The sequence below is a fragment of the Syzygium oleosum genome, unplaced genomic scaffold (genome assembly GCF_021117445.2).
Source record: "Syzygium oleosum isolate NSW1041296 unplaced genomic scaffold, Sole_v2.1 Sole_v2.22, whole genome shotgun sequence".
NCBI lineage: Eukaryota > Viridiplantae > Streptophyta > Magnoliopsida > Myrtales > Myrtaceae > Syzygium > Syzygium oleosum.
The window spans coordinates 6,807,533-6,829,002 of record NW_026607506.1 but is presented as its reverse complement, the minus strand read 5'-3'; the positions used below and the strand labels follow the sequence as shown (position 1 = coordinate 6,829,002).

General features: G+C 39.5%; 1 protein-coding gene across 6 annotated transcripts; it reads left to right on the top strand.

Moving 5' to 3' along the window:
• Positions 1 to 1,142: 1,142 nt before the first annotated feature.
• Positions 1,143 to 12,311, top strand: LOC115693123 (uncharacterized). Of its 6 annotated transcripts, XR_008818841.1 has the most exons (10): positions 1,147 to 1,383; positions 1,664 to 1,815; positions 2,063 to 2,172; positions 3,091 to 3,176; positions 5,035 to 5,139; positions 5,221 to 5,396; positions 11,102 to 11,251; positions 11,503 to 11,615; positions 11,871 to 11,940; positions 12,097 to 12,311. XR_008818841.1 is itself a non-coding variant. In XM_030620099.2 (7 exons), the coding sequence occupies exons 1-6, from the start codon at positions 1,274 to 1,276 to the stop codon at positions 5,351 to 5,353; spliced, it is 696 nt and encodes a 231-aa protein (XP_030475959.1). In that variant the 5' UTR covers positions 1,147 to 1,273; the 3' UTR covers positions 5,354 to 5,396; positions 11,102 to 11,426. The 6 variants fall into 6 exon arrangements, 3 of the variants coding, with proteins under 3 accessions (XP_056177329.1, XP_030475959.1, XP_056177328.1); XR_008818840.1 differs by lacking the exon at positions 12,097 to 12,311 and having other exon boundaries at positions 11,503 to 11,872; XR_008818842.1 differs by lacking the exons at positions 11,102 to 11,251; positions 11,503 to 11,615; positions 11,871 to 11,940; positions 12,097 to 12,311 and adding exons at positions 9,420 to 10,676; positions 10,798 to 11,040.
• Positions 12,312 to 21,470: the final 9,159 nt, after the last annotated feature.

Sequence of the window (21,470 nt, the reverse complement as noted above, 5' to 3'; positions counted from 1 at the left end):
TCAATATCATCCTTTCAATTAATGCCTATTATTGTCGCGTTTGTTTTCCCTCATGCCATGATACAAGTGACTATGGTAGTATGTGTAAGAGTTTTTCTAACGTGGACTAAATTAATTGAGATTGTAATTTACCGTTTTACAGAATTGGTCTAATAATGTAAAATATAAAGATTCTTAATTAGTCTAATATGAGACTGGTTAGTGTGTGCCAAATAAAACCCGGTCTGTGATGAGAGGGCCTATGACTCAAATATCTATAAATAGTGCTCAAGTTTCTCCTTTAACCCAGATGCACAAATAACCTCACATAAGGAGCAGTTACATAACGCTATTCATGAGGGGCAACCACATTGAGCCAGTGATACAGAGAGCAATAGAGGAGAAGAACTTGCACTAAAGATCGTCGCTATTCCGCATCAAGAACGATAGATCCTAAATTAGGTGCGCAAATCTCTTTTCTCAATTACTGTGTTCTAGATTGTAGTTAAGGAGATTTTAGGTGCCGTTTTCGCGGCTTACGGTGTAAATTCAACCATTCAAAAGAAATCATCAACTATCACTCAAGTCCTAAATTTACCTCGACTCTAAAAATTACCACTAGTTTCTTCGAAATTATCAATATCCCCACTTAAGAGGTTCAATATCAGAACCCACATTTTCATTTACACCCTCACCATCGTATTGAACCGTGGTAGCCTTCCAATGTTGATAATTTTGAAGAGATCGGTAGCGATTTTTGATAGTGTTTACGGGGGCAGATTTGAGACTAAAATGAAAGTTAAGTGCTTTTTTTTTTTGACAAATAAAGAGTTCGGGACAGAATTGGAATGTAACCTAAAGTTATGGGGTTTTTTAGGAAATTAGGCCAATGTCCGAGGAGTCCAAATCCATGAAAATTCCTAAAGTTGGAGTCTAGGGTCGAATTGGGGGGGTGGGGCATGACCAGCTTCTCTTCTTTTCCTTGTTAATTCTTGCGCTATGATCGCAGGCCATGGATTGGGCTTTTCCATTACCCTCTGCACCTCGAGGCCCAAGACCATAGGCCCAATCCTACAGGCCCAAGCCCACAGGCCCGTGAGCAACGGGCTCGTTACGATCGGACGCGTCACGTCAGCGGCTCCTCCAACTCGCTCGCTTGGATTGAGTCAACTCACCGGGTTAAACCTCTCGACGACGAGGGTTTTTGCGGTGCGGAGAGACGTTGCCGCTTGCCAGTTGCCGCCATTAGCGCGAAGCTCGAGCCTGGTCCGAGCATTCGATCCTCGCCGTCGCAATGGAGGGGCTGAAGGTGTCGGATGCGGACTTGGTGGTGTTCATCCACCCCTCGAGGAGCAAACGATCGTCTCAGGCGATCCTCCGCGAGCTCAGCTCCCACCTCTTCCAGTAAGCTCCCGCGGTCTCTCTTTCAACGAAGTGTTTCGCGACATCGTTTAGGGTTTCGGATGTCATATGGTCGTGTTCGAACTGCTGATTCGAGAGAGAGCGCACGGTGTGTTCAGCCTCCGTTTTGTGCAGATCAGTCAACCTTTGGCTTATAGTGGTGGAATCCATAATGCCTTGTTGTTGTTGTTGTTGTTTCGTGCCCTCGATGATCTAGCCTTCCGTCGCTGGTTTTTTCTGTCGCTCGGGTTGTAATTTCCAAGCATTGTCTCTTCTTCTGCAGGTTTAGTGAGATTTTTGATGGAGTACTATTGGCTTATGACGTCGATATTGTCGATACAAATGCAAAGATTGTCCATGATATCCTACCATACTCTGGCATGAGACTCAAGGCAAAGCTGCTGCTTTTTTCTCCCAAGCCCAATATGTTGCTGGGTAGATTCGCCGTTCACGTCATCTTCTGTTTTTGAAATATTCGATTTTTCTACGTCAATGATTGCAATGCTAATCTGGTTTAATTGCACTGCCTGCCGTATGCCTTCACTATATGTCTGGGAGGCTGAATGCCAGAGAGATGGTTGTAGCTCTTGGTTTTCTTATTTGACATGAATAAATATATGTTGTGCATTGGTCTCTCCCTTTTGTATTGCCATTGATTTTCCCTATTTATTTTATTTTTCAGAGGGGAAGGTTGTAAAACTTACACCGGAATCCATTCATGTTATTGTTCTTGGATTTGCATCTGCTGTAATAATTGATGAAGACATTCGTGAAGAATTTGAATATAGAACTGTAAGGAGCTCCTTTATCCTTTTCTTGTTATGCTTCAGCTATGTGATCTTTCTCGTACTGTGAACAGGTTTCCATGGTTTTGTCCTCAGCATGTCTTCTAGTCATTTTTCTCATTTGGTTGAGAGAGACCCTTTTTTCTGAAATGCCCCTTCCCTTCATTAATTTACTTTTTGTGCTGCATCAGATGAACACAACCCTATCTGAACGCCTCTACTATGCATGATTTCAAGCTAACTTGCTCTGATGACTGGCTCCACTTAATGGTTTTTGTGGCAACTTCCTTTGTAATAGACTAAATGATGTAGTGGTGATTGTTACGAGAACATTTAGCTACAATTAGACTGTTAGTTTGAGTGGCGGTCAACCTCCACTGGCTATAAAGCATCAGTTTAAGCGAACTTCACCTTAGTTGCCAAGTCCTCCCAATCATGTGTAAATTGTACATTTTAGTTGGATCTTTTGTGGTATTGGATGGCCTTAAGAGACAGTGCAATCAAGTACATGTTCTTTTTGGTTTTGCCTTACCTTGCGGAGGTTATAAAGCTCTAATTGTTTATAATTTATCCAGGTCAACTTAGTCACAAATCATTGTACATGAGTAACAGTATCTTATACCGGAAGAGGATAAACATGTATTGTTTTTTTTCGTTTTAATCACCTTTCCTTTCTAATCATCGAGACATATTAGGTGAAAAAAAGGAACAAGCTGTACTGGCTTGCTATACTTAAGTTGTGAACTGCACTGGGTCACACTGTTGTCTCCTTTACCTGGCATGCAAGATATTCAATGAGTACATGGCTAAACTAAAGAAAATCGCCCACATCTTATCATTTTGTTCTTTTTTGGTGGAAATTTGTGATTTTGCCTTGCATTCAGTTTTGATGAGCATAATGGCTGTATCAACTAATATCTTGCAGAAGCACGGTAAGGAAGTATATCACAGCAAAGCTCACAGGCGACACGTTATAAAGGTTGGAACCATGATACGCTTTTTAGTTAAGAGGTGACGTTTCTTTCCAAATGGCTGTCTTATATCATCTAGGGTTGATAATGAACAATAGTTCCTTATGTCTTTTGCATGAAGCATTTACTTCGCTAAACTACTGATCTCTAAATGTATCTTTTTTTTTTTTTTAAAACTAAACATGCTGCTCAAGGGGCATTTTGTTGCCATGTACATAATTTTTCTTCTTCAAGATTGTTAAAGGTCTACCATGGTGTTTCTTTTTCCTTAAAAAACATCAACAGTATTTTAGCCAGTGCGAAATACAATATTGTGGCTAGATTTAAAAAATGGATATTTTGAAGGAACTCATTGGTGAGAAGGGATGGAAAGAACTTAGGAGACTTTTTTGATACATCAATCCCTCTTTTGCACCCACATGGTCTCAATGTTGGATATCAAGCAAAGGGATAATGAACCTGTCACGGAATTCATGGCATCCCTCTTTTGCACCCACATGCTCTTAATGTTGGATATCATTGATATTAACATGAATAGATCCTATCATTCAATAATCATGAACCGAAAGCGCTATTATCTTGTTGAGTGTTGTAATATAGCCTCAAAGCTAGAGTAGTCTTGTGTTTTGAAAGAATTCCCCTTATGCTTGTCTTTTGAAAGATATACGCATTTCGTGAGACTCGTTTCTTGGGAAAACTCCTCGGTCTAACTGGTGACAGTGGTTCTGAAATTTGCATTTGACAATACTTTATAAAATTCTCCTGCTGATTAGTTTTGGTATGGCAACATAAAACTGCTCTAAGGAAGTCCTGTTTGGTAGTTTCTGCTAGTTGAAGGCATTCTTTTGACAATCTCAAGCTTCATGCTACTACAAATGACGATAGTCTTGAATCTGGTGGTCATCAGTATATTGGAATAGTGAAATTGGTCCATGACTAATAATCAGCAGCTTATCAATAGTTTTCTGAGAGGGAAGCACCATTAGATGAGGTTTATTGTAGAGATAGCATACGGGAAACAATTTAGATAGCTAACATAAACTGACTAAGGATGTTGAGAGGAGGTTCTAGTTCTTTTTTCCCTTTGGCCATAAAAAGAGGCTCTCATTGACTATATACGATGGTGCCTTGTAGAAAACATTTTTTCTGAAGAAAAAACAAGCACAACTTTGAAGTCTGAGAGCCGTCAAAAACTTTGAGACTTTTATCTTAACCCACTCCCATGCTTCATGTGAGTGAAACTGCCATTGGAATCACTATCTCTTATCCATGGCATGTTCGATCAGATCAACACATGTTTCACTTTTTGGAGTTTATTGATACTTTTTAAGTTTCCACCATGTTTATTTAATGATGGTAAAAACTACCTTTGATTTCAACCTCTATTTTGACGTAGCTTGACTTGTCACATTTCACTTCAACCTGGTAATTTGTTAGTTGAGTGACAACCTTTTCCACTATATGCGTGATTTAGTTCACTATTCAGCAATTCTCTGCTTCTGTACAGGTTGTTGAACTATTGATAAATGTTTACTTATTTCTTTTGAATAAATAAACGAATTTCTTTGAGGAGCATCAATGGGGTGTCAACCCATATACGAAGCTATTACAATCTTAAGGAAAGAGACGTCTGGACCGTGTATTTTACTTTTGAACACTTTTACTGTGATCGTCTCTTTAGGTTGTTAAGATTCTTATTGGAGAAACTGGCACAATGTTGAGTGTCTGTTTGCTTTTGTGCTTTATAAACTTTTCTTTGTAAAAGAACAGTTTTGAGAGCATTAGGATTACTGCTTGATGGATGATGTGATGTATATTTTGAGAGCATGAGGGTCATTAATTATTGTATGCTGTGATTGTAAATGTATTTTGAGAGCCTGAGGATCATTTCTTTGCAGTTTGGATAAGGAAATACTGCACATATGTGGTTCCCTAAAACCAACCAACACAGGAAGCATTCATTGGTTGGATAAAATTTTTGACGAAATATCCCTCATAGATAGGTATTTTTCACGACTGGATCCTCCTTGAACCAATTGTTGTTCTTAAAGAATCTAAGCTGTAATTATTCAATGATACCACAGGAGTGGTACGAAAAGGGGGAGCGAGAATGAAATGAAGATGCAGGAGCATGCTGTGAGAGGAGGGGATGAAATTTCCTCATGCAATGACCAAATTAAAAAGTCCAAGAAACGAAGATTAAGAGAAGAGTCTTAAACGTGGGTTTTTGTCAAGTGCGGGTTGTTTCATTTGCTTACAGGTAATCTCATGTACCTGAAGTTTGTGATGCTTGTGATTTTGTCAGTGTTCTTTCTTTCACTACTTCAAAAGTTTGTGCTGCTTTGTTGGTTGTTTAGCTCAACTTTATGATATTCTTGCATGATTTCTTAAGGTTTATGTTCATGGAACTTTTAGATGCATAATAAATTCTAAAAGGACACTTGACCTGGTTGAGCTGGCTTGATGCCAAGAGTTGTGAAGCTTTACGAATTATAAGAGGAGAGTTCTAAATGTATTATATTCTTCTAGTCAAATTAATAGTCTTTTCAATTAGGATTTGAGTACTATGAAGATCTTGTCTTATGAAGATCTTGTTTTAGTATATGTTATACATATTGTACTTTTTTATTTTAAGTAAAGTTGATGAAGATTATTAAAATCTAGCAAGTCATTGCTTTTGAATTGTGGGATTCAATTCTTCTTTCAGTTTACTGTTTAAGAAACCCTGGGTAATTTGCTTAGTGAAAGGAAGTCCCGAGGAACTTTCCTGTTTCTGGTTCGTAATAAATTAGGATTACTACATTGGGACTCTAGTCCCAGATTGGTTTTGGTACCTTCAAGGTGTCGATTAATAATTTCCTTAAAAAATGGAGAGCAATAGTGAGTTGAACCGAAAACTTGGTGAATTAAATTCCTTTGCATGAGGAATGATGATGTAGGATGACTAGTCCCACAACAAAGAATTAAATCTTTAGGCTTCACAAGTGCGTACCTAGAATTTCTTAAGCATCACACACGAGAGAAGAATTACATCACAAAATCCCAAAGCAAAGAATTGCCAAATTCAAATGATTGTCAACTCTATTAAAAAGAAAGAATGACAACATATGTATAGACTCTCCAAAGTTTTCTTTAAGTCAAATAAGGAAACGTAATGTCCTAAGAAAACTAGGAAATACACATATCCACCACCAACTAGGAAAAGGAAACATAAAATCCATCCCAACTAGGATAAGTAAACTCAATAAAATCCTAGTAACACTCAAATCCTACTTAATAACTCCACTAATTAAACTTAAAACAAGTATCTTTGTCCTTCTAGGACTCTTCTTTAAGTTGCAGAGTCCATCTTTGCCAAAACTTGATAAGAACATTGATATTTGAACAAATAGCATGTTGCATGATTGCATTGGCCGCATCAATCTCCCGTGAGATTTTGTGGGATCACTGCCAATTGTTCTAAAAGTTTAAGCTATCGAACGAAGGTGTGGTTTAATATTGAGATATTCTATTACTCCCCCTCACGCGTAGTCTAGTTTTGCCTAGCATTAAATGTGGAAATATTTCATTGGGGAGGCAAAATAAGGGTCTGGAAACATTCAAACTCAGGACCTCTTGCTCTAATACCATTTGAGATTTTGTGGGACTACTGCCAATTGTTCTAAAAGCTTAAGTCATTAGATGAAAATGTGGTTTAATATTTAAATATTCTATCAAGTTGGAGAAAACTCGTCCTTGAATTTGAAGTGTCCACCAATTGGATTCATCAGTTATATCCGCATGGAAAGCGGCCTAGTTTAAATCTTCTTCACCGTCTTCTGGTCGTTGGTTGACCCCTTATCATCGAATCTAATATGCAAATTATTCCTCTTTGGGCATTGATAAGACATGCGACCCGCTCTCTACACTCAATGCAACATTATTCTTGCTCGATTTATGATTGACCTTAAACTTTTCTTTGGTTTTAGCCATGTTTGTTGATAATTTGGATACATTGGACCAAACTTATTCCGACGTGATACCACGGAATGCATTTTTGAGCTTCTTGCTTGATGCCTCCTCGGCTTGAAAGCCAAAACTTCGTGCTGAAGGATAGTTTAAGTACTCATCTATATTCAAGGCCACTTGAGATGCATGCTCTATGTTGTATATGGGCTGTCTATGTATCTCCCTCTTGAGATCAGCCCTCAAACCAGCCATAAATTCAGCCAATGTGTGATGGGGATCCTCCGCAATTTGACTTAGAGCATTAAGCTCATCAATTATTTCATATACTCTGCAACGAACATGCTTCCTTGCTTTAGATCCATGAGTCTCTCACACAATTTGTCATGATAGTTTGCTGGCATATATCTCTCTCGAATCTTCTCTTTCATCTATTGCCATGTGCTTGTAGGTGGTTGCCCAAGTTACCTTATGTCACTTTCAATACCATTCCATCAGAATTTTGCTAGGCCAATGAGTTTCATCTGCCAAATCTCACTCTTCGATCATCACAATATTCTCCACTGGTTGCCAACCAAGCAGAAGAGGCTGTTGTGTCCAATCTTTGAAATCCGAACTTCAATCTTGACTTTCTTAGTGATATCTCCAGCAGCATCATACGACTTTGATCCTCCTTGGTTGAATTGTTACAGTGTTGCTGCTACTTGAATCTGTTAGTGTCACATCCATGTTTCACCTATAACGAGAGGTCTGACAAATCCCTTCTTCCATGGGTCTCTTCTCGAGGACAACAAACAGCTTCTTTATCTGCTCAGAGAGCTTGTCAATCTTACTGTTTTGTTGCTCAAACGTTCATCAATTTTGTTCATAGCATCCTATGATCTTTATGCAAATGCATTGAACTCAAGTTCACCTCGCCAACCTTGGAGTTAAACTCCGCGTTGTTCACCATGATAGTACGAACTTCAGCTCTGATACCAAAATTTATGTACAACGACGAGTCCCACAACAAAGAAGAAATCTTTAAGCTTCACACGTTGCACCTAGGGTTTCTTAAGCATCACACCTAAGAGAAGACTTGCATCCCAGAATCCCAAAGCAAAGAATAGCCAAATTTAAATAATCATCAACTTTATTCAAAAGAAAGAATTACAACCACAAGTATACTCTCTCAAATTCTACTCCAAGTCAGATTTGGAAACCCTATATCCTAATACAAGGAAACATATATATCCACCGGCAACTAGGAAAATGACAAACTAAATCCAATCCCAACTAGGAAAAAGAAACTCATTAAAATCCTATTAATACTCGATTCTTTATTGATAAATTTACTAATTGAGCTTAAAGAATCTTGATCCTTCTAGTACTCTTATTTGAGTTGCAAAGCCCATCTTTGCCAAAACTTGATAAAAACATCAACATTTAAACATATATCATCTTGCAAATTGTTAGCTGCATCAAATGAGTATCATGAAAGTAGAATGTAGAAACACTTGTAAAGCAACCTGATGAAATCTCTATTCACTTCAAGAAACTATTTGCTGCTCAAGAGAATCGGCCTATGTTAGAAGCTAACTGGTCCCTTCCGCAAAGGCAATACATGGGTATATTTCAAGATCTTCAAATGTTATAAGAAGCAATGCTTGAGGATAAAGCATTAGATCTCAAGATACTCTTTGATTGCATGGAGAGGATTGAGAATGTTTAAGAATCAAAGCATGATATACATTCAATGACGTATGCTACTGGAATTAGGTCAAGTTACATGTCAATGTTCAACCAAAGTGCATATTGATTGAAAAAAAATAAAATTCAAATTAAGGTGGGTTGTTAGGATCCCACAAGAAGAGTCAAGGATATTAATTTCATCAAACCATCTCAGTGGAAGCATTCAAACTAGAATGTTGATCAACAAGTCTCGAAGTATGCTCAGACTCATGGGATACTTGGTTTGAGTTTTGGAGGTCATGATGATTAAGGAGAATGCAATAATTCCAATTATTGGGCACTTAAAAACTCGAGGATGAGTTCTCTCTAACCGGTGGAAATGCTGTTGGCAACAAGATCAAACGACATGCTATTTTTTTAGGATTTGTTTTTAGCAATTTTATCAAATTTCGTTTTCCTATATTTAGGTAGGATAATGTATTTCATTTGCTAATGGTTTCCTATTTTTAATTATATGTCTTGTTTAGAGATTTTCTGTTTCAAGTAGGAGTAGGGTTTGTTAGAAGAGTTTATAAGTATGATTGTAATTCTCCCTTTTAGAATAGAGTTGATGAAGATTATTTTATTGAAATTAAGCAAGTCTTGGCTTTCGAATTGTGTGTTGCAGATATTCTCTTAAGTATGGTGCTTAGGAATCATTAGAAGTGATTCTGAAAGAAATTTCTTGTTTTGAGGACCTGTTAAAAACAAAGTCAGGCTCATTCTAGGACTCATTGTCCTGCGTCAGAAAGAAGATAAGACAGTGATTTTCTGGAGGTCTCAAGAAGTAATTCCAATTTCTGTTGTGACCAAATAATTCTGTTTCTTTCTTGGCTAATTTATTTGGACTGCAATGATAGTTATTATGCAATTAAGATAGATATGTGTCGTTTGAAATATGAAGTAATAGCTGATGTTATTTCTTGGGCTGTGGAAAGAGTGTAGTGTAGAACAAACTTTATGCTTGCTGGGTTTTATAAGCTTCGAATGCAATACTGGCAACGGATCTTTAGTATTTTTTGTAACCGACATGTTCCCTAGAAACACTTTTTAGCCCTGGGTTATTTCAATGTGTGTTTATTGATGCACGAGATGGTCCTGTGATCTAAAAGCTGGATATTTTAGAGCTTGATGGATGAATAATTCATGCCAGCTTATATAAGGTGTGAAAAGTAAATTTTGAAAGCTCTCGCAGTTTGATGCTATAAAAGTTTTTTACTTTGGCAGCATGTAGTTTATTAGAAAGTTAGGGGTCTCCTTCATTTAAAAGAGGATAGATAGGACGACAAAAGTGAAGTTTATTATTATGATATGGTGATGGGAAAACGAAGCCAATCTCTGGCCATTATTCCTTCAGTCTTTCCCCAATGATGGGAAGGGGCTGATTTAGTGCACTGTAGTTCGGGAGAAGAGGCACTGTCTTTGAGTTATGGTCATTGGTGTTCTAACTCTCTGTAGTTTGGGAGGAGAGGCACTCTCTGAGTTATGGTCATTGGCGTTCTAACTCTCTCCTTTATTAGTAAAAAATCATGTTGATGTCATGTATGTGCAATATGCAAATCAAATCAGCAGTCAGTAACTAGTTTATAAACATACTGGGTTGTACGATGTAATTTTAAATGCGGGCATAAATGTGTGCCATTTTCCGTATTTTTCTCAATGACTTTCTGCTAAAATTCTAGTTTGTAGCCATTGTCCTTTTGGACTAAAGAAGACCACCTTTGGTTTGGCCATATTGTTGTCCTCTCTAAGAGTTCATTCTTCCATCTCACGGAAAGTTTGTCTTGATGTCAGAAATAATATGTCTATAAGACAGCATCTGAGGTTGAAGATTGTGTATCAGGAAGTGCTTAAATCTAATAGTGGCTATCTTGCACTGTTGAAGGTGAATTTGTCTCTTCCTAGCTTTTGGTGGTGTCTACAATTTCTTAGAGTCCCTGTGGACCCCACCTAGTTTACTTTATGGTCAAATGATGACTTTTGCTTCCGCTGGGATTTGATCCCAGGACATGCCCATTGACATGGATTTCACAAAATTGGTAAAACTTGATGGCAAACTGCAGGCTGGGAGGATGTTGAGGACATGGGTTCCTTTTCTGATTAGATGGTTTAAGTTCCCCCCAATTGAACAATGAATCTGAGGGATGGATCTTTCTATGGGTTTATCTATGGTACCATATTTTGAATTTCATTCTACTGTCGTTATGAATTTTATGTGATTCTATGGCAACGCTTGTTATTCTTTGTCAGACCATATGTGCCAGAATTTTACACTTTATTGCTGAGTTTATATGGTTTTTTTTCCTGCAGGTGTTTTTACTTATTTATTCCCCACACATAATTTCTAGATTCTCCACCCATGACCGGGTGGGAAGGTCAAAGAATTCAGATCAAGGGAGACTACAGCTGGGTGAAACCATCCTGCGATATATCATGTTAGCTCTGATCATTCAATCCAGGGTACAGTTTTTTACACATCTAAACCAGTGTATCCTTAGGCATAAAATTCTTGGTGTCATCTTAGATCTCAATAGATGCAGTTGGGCTTTGATTACCTTTTCTTTGTCCAGTGAATTGTTCTTGGTTGTTGGTCTACGCTTTGCCCATTCAAGTAGCTAATTGTTTACTGAGCCTATATTTGAGATGTTTTTCCCCACCTTTTCTGTGCCACTTCATATCCGTTGCAAGTTTATCCCAATGAGCTGGTTCAGGTCCTTCTGGATTCAAGTTGCAAAGTCCTAATCTGGTGGAGGGGGTACTCTCAGTGTAATATCTAGTTCAAAAAGGAGGAACACTTTCATGAGCACTGGAAGCTCGTGGCTTGGTGAGCGTATGTTAATTCTTGATGACAATATGTGTGTGGTGATCAATTGTCTACATCTAGGTGGACTGAAAACGTTGTTGAAAATTGAGACATCTCTATATGGAGATCTTCCTGGCTTCATTTCCTTTCACATTGACAAGGAGTACAAAAAACCATAGATAAGGAACAGCAAGCATTCCCGTTTGGTTGGATTATCACAATTCTGTAAAGATGTCGGGATCAACTTCTAATTCGGGAAATGGATTGGCCCTGCAGCCGGATGTGAGGGCTACTTACCCAAAAATAGGAGATGAAGATCACTGATTACCATCGCAATTACCATCAGGTATGGGGTTTCTTTCGATAGGTGCCCTTATTGATTCTGGGGCCCCCCGACTATATATTATTTATGGTCGATAGAATACGATATCTCTCACGACCCTTATTTGATCGATTGCCATCGAACATGGTGGTGTCATATAAATGAGTTATGTGAGTGAAGGAAGAAGACCTGTGCCGGGGGGTATGGGAGGAGGTGGAGCTTTCAGGTTGGTGAATGATTCTCACTCCCATCCAACGCCCCATGTGCGTTCTCTTGTTCGATGCTTTTTAGTTTATGAGAAAAAACAGAGCAGTAGCCAACAAAAGCTTCCCTTGTAGTCCGGCCCTCTAACATGCTCCATGCCCTCTTTCAATGCATCCAGAATCACAACCGTACATTTTACACTTTGTGCATGTGCACGACCTTAGCTAATCCAGAATCTTTGTTCGGTCTACCTTTCGCTGTATGACCCACCTCTCTCTCTTTCTCTCTGCATGTTAATGTGGCAAGGATCGTCCTTGCACATGTAAAGATAGCGGGACGAGCTTTACTTGCTAGAAGCTGCGTAAAGAACAGAAATAGTGTGATCATTGATGTCTCTTAATGCTTGGATAAACAAGTGTTGCCTCTGGAGACAATACGATTATGTTTCCTGACTTAGCCATCTGAACAGATGGAAAGATGGGCCATTTGTCAACCGTCTGAATGAATGGGTCGTCTGCAGCTGGTGTGCAGCGACGGATTCATGAGGACGCAGGAGGCCTTCCTAATCTTTTTCAATCATTCACAACTTTCAATCATTAGCACTTAACATCCCCACCAACTGTAATTCCTCCTTACTAGGCATGAGAGATCTTGATTGCGACACTTGGATCGCCCATATGCATCATGATGCCCCGTAATCACGTCCATTGGGTCGATTAGGCCTCAATTATTTCAAGTGATCTTAGCATATCTCTTTTGTTTTTTTGTTTTTTTGGTCTGAGCATCTCTTTTGTTGGTCGTCCTAGATGCTTATGAGACGTCATTCTCACGTTCCTTGTGGGATGAAGGCTCTCGCAAATCCCACATTTGTTGGGATTAAAGTCGGGCGCGGTCAGTGATGATTTGCCCTTCAGTGAATTTGCCGACACGCGGATCTAACTTTAGTGTAATGTATGATATGAGATTCATGACCACACAAGAAGCGAAAGGACTCGGGCATTTGCCATGCCTGCATGTATAAGTCCATTCTTTCGAAAACTTCGTTTCTTGTTGATTCTTCGTGGGAAGTGGGGGAATCGAACCTGTGCGAGGTGAACACTCGAGTCGAGTGCCGGATTGAGCACGGTCTGTTGCGAGAGAAGTAAATGTCTTGGTATCTCATATAGTCTTCTTGCGCACGCATCTAATTCACCCATTATTGGCTCAATCACTTAGAAAGTTATAGATGTTTTTAGGCAAGCTTAGCTGTTTTCGTTTTCACCATATCGAGAGACGGATCAGAGTCGTCAGACAAATAACTCTACTAAAGGTCATAAAAGATTGGGACCTCCTCATCCATGCATGCACTGCCGACCGATCCTGAAATCGCATTTGTTATCTCTCTGTCATATTGTCACGTACGAAGAACCTGTGGGCGTGTACCAATCAAGACAGCCAGAAATTTTATCCGCGAACCCTTTAGATTTCGATTTAGATTCCATTCATCCACCGCCCAATTTCCCTTTTTTTTTCTTTTTTTTTTTTAACATTATGGACGTGCGTTGACATCATTACAGCCCAAGTGCTCTTCTCTTTTGCAATCATTTTTTTTGTTGGAACTTCGAAATAATAATAAAAGGGAAAATTTCTCATATTGATTAACTAGGAATCTCCCACCCCATTACGTGAGAGATGGTTACAAAGTGTGTAGTACGTGAGTGCACCTCCATCTGTACTGCCTCCGCCTTTTAGCCGCATGGAATTGGACTTTTGTGGGCTAAATATATAAATCTAAGGGAAAAAATCGTAGTTATTATATTAATATGTTTTTTAGAATATTTGTAATTTTGGCTGATTCTTGTTGAAGAAAGATAGCGTCGGTTGATACCAAAGCGAAAAGGAACGTATAGGCACAGCTGTCTGATTTCCAGTAACTGGTATTTTTAAAATCCGGAAATTCAAAGGGCTTCTTGCGGAATGCTTGAGCATGTAGGTACGCTTCATTTTCCTTACGTGATTTGCATTGACAATAAAAATTTTGTTAGGTCGAAAGAAATTATCTGTATCTTTGGCAGGAGATAGCATTGAGTAGAAAGGAACATGGACTTAAAAAGACGTCGAAGGAGAGGATAAGGAAAGAAAAGTATAGAGCACCCGAGGATCAGAGCTCACTGAATACATGATAATATCAATGACTTTGGTTTCGTGGTTACCCGTCTTTACATTGCCTTCGCGATTCATATAATGAGTCAATTTGTATCTGCTACACATTCTATTCACTATGTTGTCGTGCTGCATATTGTTCATTATTCTTCTAACTCTAGCCTGAAGTTACACACCTACTCAGATGCGGACTATGGTGGGGATGTCAATGATTGTACTTCTACAATAAGATTTTGTATCTTTCTTGGTGGTCTTTTGATTTCTTGGCTAAGTAAGAAGCAAACCAATAACTCATGGTGTAGTACCAAATTTGCGCATCACGTTTTGGCTAATATCGGTGCCGACCTCGCATGGCTGCGTGGGCTTTTGAAAGATATGGCAATTCCCTAAAAAATCAGCTGCTATCATTCAGAGCAATAATAGAGTCATGATTCAGATTGCTCGAAATGTAGTTTTTCATTAGCGCCCAAACATATCGAGGATGAACGTCACTTTACTCGACAACATCTCCTTTGTGGAACTATTGATCTTGTCCAGGTCTCTTTTGTTGGTCAAAGCACGGATGGCCTTACAAAGGCCCCTCCTCTCGCAACGTTTTAGTGTCTTATCCAGACTTTAGTCAGTCTCTTTGGAATCACTTTGAATTTGAAGGGATGTTAGAATACGACTCATGTTTGCTTGAGGTAGTTTTCAATATTAACCGAAATGAAATAAGATGGTTAATTTTCTATAATAAAGATTTGATTTCACGGCTTCTATTAACTGCTAAGATGAAGAAAAGATTCGCTCCTCATTATTTATCCTCTTCTGGCAAAAGGGTTCCTATCTAATGACACCTTGAACAATAAACAAAACTTCACTCATTTGTCCCTTTCAGATTTATTCCTTCAAACAGTAGTCCACCTAATTCCTCCTCCTCCTTTTTTCCTACCCTTCTGTTGTCAGTTCACGGAGTTCTTGGCAATGAAGTAGAGATCATGCGTACGGAATTATGAACTAGTTCTCTTAAAAAAAATTACAGATTCACCCAACAAGCAACAGCTATACCGATGTTGACGCTTGATTAGGTACATACCTTTGGACATCTACTTAATCATCTACTTAATCCCAGATTAAGCTGTCGATCAACAGTCAAATATTTATGAGAAAAGCTAATTTAAGAGAGGTCAAGCTACGAAATACAGCTCCGCAAGTTCTCTTCCAATTTCGACCAAAAAAAAAAAGGTTCTCTTCCACAAATGATTGGTCTTAAATTTTTTTGAGGGAGACGCAACCACTTATATAAGTTGATAAAGCGGCTAATCATTAGTAATGATTAAATCATAACTAGCTCTAATTCAAAATCTACTTGTATATATGTCCATGTATGTACCTATATATGTAAAGAAAATTCCTTTGGAGGTTGCTCTAGTGGTGACACGTGGCGCTCATCCGCGGCACAATCTCCCCAAATCCCACCTTATTTTCCTTTTTTTTTTTTTTTGGTTAAAGTAAGTAGTATATAACTTTTCAACGCGCATTTTACAGCAAGTGAGGCCGAACACAAAAACCTCGTACCTGAAGAGACAAAGGTGTCCCGACAGGTAGAAAGGTGTTGCGGCAAACAAAGGAAGCACAAGAAGCGCTATACAGAGAAGGCTACCCGGCAGCCAACATAAAACACCAACAAAGACTACAAAAGAGGGTCACTGAATATAGAATCGAGATATGCCCCAACCGGCTTGAATCCTTCTGTTCCGAGGATTGTCTTGAACCGGCTTGAGAGAAAGGCCTTTGTCTCTAACTACCTTGGCAAGATGATTGCGGAGAGCAGGCATAAAAAGGGTGCTATTTCTGAAAAGGATATTATTCCGTTCAACCCAAATGAGATGGCACAATGCCCCAAGAGCAAATCGAGAGATACGGTGATAAAAGCTATCTCCACCAATGAAACGCATACCCCATCGGAGGTTCTCTTTCCAGGACCCATTACACCATGAAAGATGACAATTAGAAGCTCAATATTGCGCTAGGGAGTCCGTAACATTGCATCCAAAGAACATATGGTCAACCGAATCAGGTCTAATGCGACAGAAGGTGCATAGACCTTCAGATATTCTATGATAGTTCAGAAGGAATACCTGCGTGGGAAGCCTATTAAGGGTCATCAACCACATCAAAAAACCATGGCGCGGTACAATATGACAGCCCCAGATGAAGGTGTCCCAGAAAATCGCTTGTCCTCTTGCCCGAACCAATTCCCAAGCCGAGGTAATAGAGAAAATACCAGACGAATGTCCGAGCCAGACAAAGTGGTCTGGTGTATCAGTATTAAGTATTGGGAGAGGAGATGCCCAAGAGTTGAATGATTGCAATACATTCGAATGGTGCCAATCCGAAGAAAGGAACTCACAAACCGAGGCCGAGCGTGGGATACCTGAATAGAAAATATCCCTATCCGAGAAGATCAAATGAAGTGGCCTTTTAGATGCCAAGAATCAAACTAGAAAGAAGCGGTCTTGCCATTACCTATTCGCCATTTGAATTGCGATTGGAATGTCTGGCGTAAATCCAGTATCTTTTTCCACGTCCAGGAGCAAAATGTCGGTTTGGACACAACCCAGAAATTCTTTGATTTGAGGAAATTTGAGTGAATCCATTTACACCATAGGGATTCTTTGTCCGTGAAGAGGATCCAAATATGTTTGAGCATAGCCGCTTGATTGCAATCAATGAGCCTACGAATGCCCAATCTGCCTTCTTGCTTGGGAAGGCATACCCGACTCCAGGATACCTTGGCCCCACCAACCCCTAAATCAGGACCTTTCCAAAGGAACTGTCTGAGAATCAGTTCTATCCTCGCTATGACCGAACGGGGGAGGGTGAAAATGGAAGCCAAAAAAACATGTATGGCGTGGAGAACAGATTTAATCAGCTGTAGGCGTCCCACAAAAGAGAGAAACCGATGGGCCCAGGATCGAGAGCGAGCCGTAATGGAATTGACAAGCAATGTACAATCGGCCTTACTCAACCTAGAGGCAGATATAGGAACACCAAGATATCGAAAAGGTAATGTACCTTCGTGGTAACCGAAAGATTGCAGTATTTGGTCCCGCAATTGGGGTGTCCCTCCCGAGAAGAAGATTTCGCTCTTGTTGACATTCGGCTGGAGACCCGACCACCGAGAGAACTGGTCAAGGGCGTCCTTCAGAAGTGCGGTCGATACCAGGTTTGCTTCCGCGAACAAGAGGACATCATCAGCAAAAAATAAATGCATAAGTCTGGTTGCCTTACACCGCCAGAAAAATTTGAAGCCTGGGAGCTGAGTTTGAGCATTGAGAATGCCAGTGAATACTTCCATGACTAGTGTAAATAAGTAAGGAGATATGGGGTCCCCTTGGCGTATGCCTCTACCACTAGAGAAGAAACCATTGAGAGTCCCATTGATGGCAACCGAGAACTTCGGGGTGGTTACACACTCCATTAGGAGCTTGATAAACACTCGGGGAAATCCAAATACTTGTAAGGTTCGCTGCAAGAAACCCCAGTCAACAGTATCGTATGCCTTTTGAAAATCTACCTTGATAGCACACTTGGGCGAATAAGGTTGGTGATGGAATCCGGCAAACAACTCTTGGGCAATAAGTATGTTGTCCCCTATTCTCCGTTTTTTAACGAACGCATTCTGCGGAGGGCTAATTATCGAAGGCAAAATCGATGCAATTCTGTTAGCCAGTATCTTGGTAATGCACTTGTAAATCGTATTGCAACAAGCAATAGGCCTAAAGTCATTCAAGGCCGAAGCATTGGGAACCTTAGGCACCAGTGTAAGGATGGTGGCATTGGTCTCCTTAAGAAAGGAGCCAGAAATGAAAAAATCATTAATCGCCAATATGACCGAAGGTCCAACTATTTCCCAAGATTCTAGAAAGAATTCCACATTAAACCCATCCGGTCCCGGGGCTTTGCCCTTAGGAAGGGAGAAGAATGTGTTTTTGATTTCCAATTCAGTGACCTGCTGGGTAAGAAACTGTACCTAGTCCTTAGTGAGCGACCGACCAATCACTTCCTGGATATCCAAGGAAGAAGGCAGCTCACACGAAGAGCTGGGAGCAAGTAAATCCTGGAAGTGATTAACAATATGATTGTGGACAAGAGTTGGATCAGTAAGGGTAGCTCCATTGTCATCTGAAACCGAGATTATACGGTTAAGGATATGTCTTCTGTTGACACAATGGTGGAAATACTTGGTATTCCTATCACCTTCCTTCAGCCATTTGATCCTGGATTTTTGTTTAAAGAACGATTCATCCTGGAGCCTAAGGGCCGCGAATTCCTGAAGCTGATCCTTCTCCAACTCAGCTAGGGACAGGTTTAAGGGGTCAATAACCAGAGCATCTTGAGTTACGGACAAAGCCACTCTTGCCTGTGCAGTGCGGCCCGAAATATCTGAAAACGAGTCCGTATTAAGCTGTTTGAGTCTTACTTTGAGTATCTTCAGCTTGCGGCACAAGATGAACATAGGAGTTCCAGTGATCCGGGATTCCCATGTCTGCGAAACAATAGACCGAAAGGAAGGGTGAGACACCCAATAATTAAAAAACTTGAAGGGCTTCCTGGACGGAGATGGAATCATAATCCGAACGATCATTGGAGTGTGATCGGACACTCCTGGAGCCAAAAAGGAAGCCTCCGAATAGGAGAAGGTGCTACTCCACTTATCATTGCCAAGAACTCTATCAATCTTTCTCTATTTACGGGATGCACCAGAAAATGTCGACCAAGTAAAGCGATGGCCAACATATCTAAGATCATCCAATCCAGCTTGATCTAAACACAATGCAAGTTCATCAAAAGCTGGGATCCAAGCATTGGAGCTGCCCATTCTATCCGAGTGGTCCCGAATGGCATTGAAGTCACCAGCCACTAGCCAAGGCTCATCAGCAAGAGTCATACTTGTCTGAACAAGATCAGTCCAGAGGGCCCGACGAGCAGTAAAAGTATGCTCACCATAAATTATAGACACATGAAAAGAGATGTTCATTGCCAACATACACATGCCCAATTGAATAGTCTGAGAGGTTATTTAATCAACTTCGTCAAATGCTTCTTATTTTTGTTTTGCAACTTGGATTTCCCTCATAAAATATGAGCTTAGCTTAAAATTCTTAATATGCAAGTGCTGGTCACTCCTCGAGGCCAGAACAATTGATAGGTACCTAATTTCCATGGATTTGGATCAGAATTGACTTTAATATTCTACAAGACAATTAAACTTGGCCTAACGCAATAACAAAATCAAAATCAACCAAAAATTGAACAGCAAACTGAATTCAACCGGACTAAAACAATGGAGCTAAATAAAACAAATGCCCTTAGAATTGGAAGTCATGAAGCATCAAAATTACGGTTTGCGACCTTCTACAATATTTGCGTCAAAAATTAGATAACTAAAAGCTTGCACAGTAAGCACAAAGAATAATGGCAGTAATTTTCGGACAAGTTCTAATATTTGTCACGATAAGGCATTTAAATTCTAAAAATTTGATTTCATGCATGTAAGTCCAAAAACTTGCAATTTCAATGCACTTGGCTCCTTTCATTAACTCCATCGTTTTTAAGCAATGTGGTATTTTCAGCCACTATGACCTGATAGAGCTAATAGAATGACTAGAGTTTGATGACAGTGATGAGTTTTCAGACTTAAATGCACGAAATGAAAATTTTAGAATTTAAATGCATTATCATGACAAGTTTTGGAACTCATCTTCCAATAAGAATGTATAGAATAGTGGGACAATTGTCTTCCATATGGAATAGAAAAACAATAAACGTAATAATAAGAAACAGCACGCGATATGAAATATCATAAGTTAAAATTCTTGCCCATGAAGTACTGTTAGAAGTGAGTGTCGGGAGAATCAACTTACCTGTTCGATGCACTACGAACAAAATTTCCAGGATCGCACGTTGAATCACCAGCAAACGATGAACAAATCTACTTCACGTTGGTCCGAATACAATCACGGGGAAAGTATTCTTGTTCCAAAGCGTTAATGCCGATTGTCTTCTCAAAGTAAATACGGAATCCTTATATGTCGAGAGAGAGAGAGAGTTCTAATTATCTCTTGTATATCGTTCATCTTCTGATGAAGTTATCTTAACTTCCCTTAAGAAACTCTCATCGCACCTCTTCAAAAGGTGTCACTCAGACACACTTCTTATTAGAGCAAATGGTGTCCCTTGGACACACACATCATGGGCGGACCGACGAAATATAACATCTCCCACTCGCACATGATGGGCTTGATGATGCTCTATCAAGAACATAAGGCATTCAACATTCATCTACCTTAGAAACAATTTATACTGGCAAGAAAGCCGTGCGACCAGTGAGTACACCTGCACTTGGGAGCTCTAATTATGCACCTGTTAGGGACAACATAACGGCTACAACCCCAAAAATAAATAAACAATTGATGTCTCACAGTGCCTCAGACATATTTTGTTACATCAGTCCAAATATACCTATCCCTTAAAGGTTATACTTGACTTTTCTCAAGAACACCATGTATTTACAATTATTTCCGAAAGCCATTGAAGGCGAAATAATTGGTCGACCAGTAAACACATGTGATAGATGTAAAACAACAATAGTCTTCCTTCGCATCTTTTTCCATTTCGGAACAACTGCTTTCCTAGACACGTCCCATAAAGCCATATCTATTCATGACCGCCGGTAACATGCTAAAGTAGCAACATTGATCTTCTATTTTGAGAACATAGTCAGAAGTAATATAGGGCACAAAGTAAGGTAAATTATAAATTACTTTAAGGACTCACACGATGAATAAATAGGGATTATTGTACTCATCTCCCTTATTGATCAAATAAAGCACATGTAGTATGAATTACATGCTATAGTGGATTTCTCTTTCTATAAGAGCGTATGTCATTTATTAATCATAATCACTATACGAATCTTAGCCTAAACATAGTCACATGCTTCTCACGTACTCATGTTTAACCCGAGTGCTATATCAGCTCGCTTTCCACAGTGCCCAATTTAGTACTCGCATCCGGCTAGCTTTAGGCATACATGATTGTGGGACTATCATGGTCGGTCTTCTCACATACGAATAACATACCTCATCTTGATTCCAATCAAGGCGACATTAAATCGTTTTATGTACTAAACTGCTCTTCTAGCATTTATAGTACATTTCGTC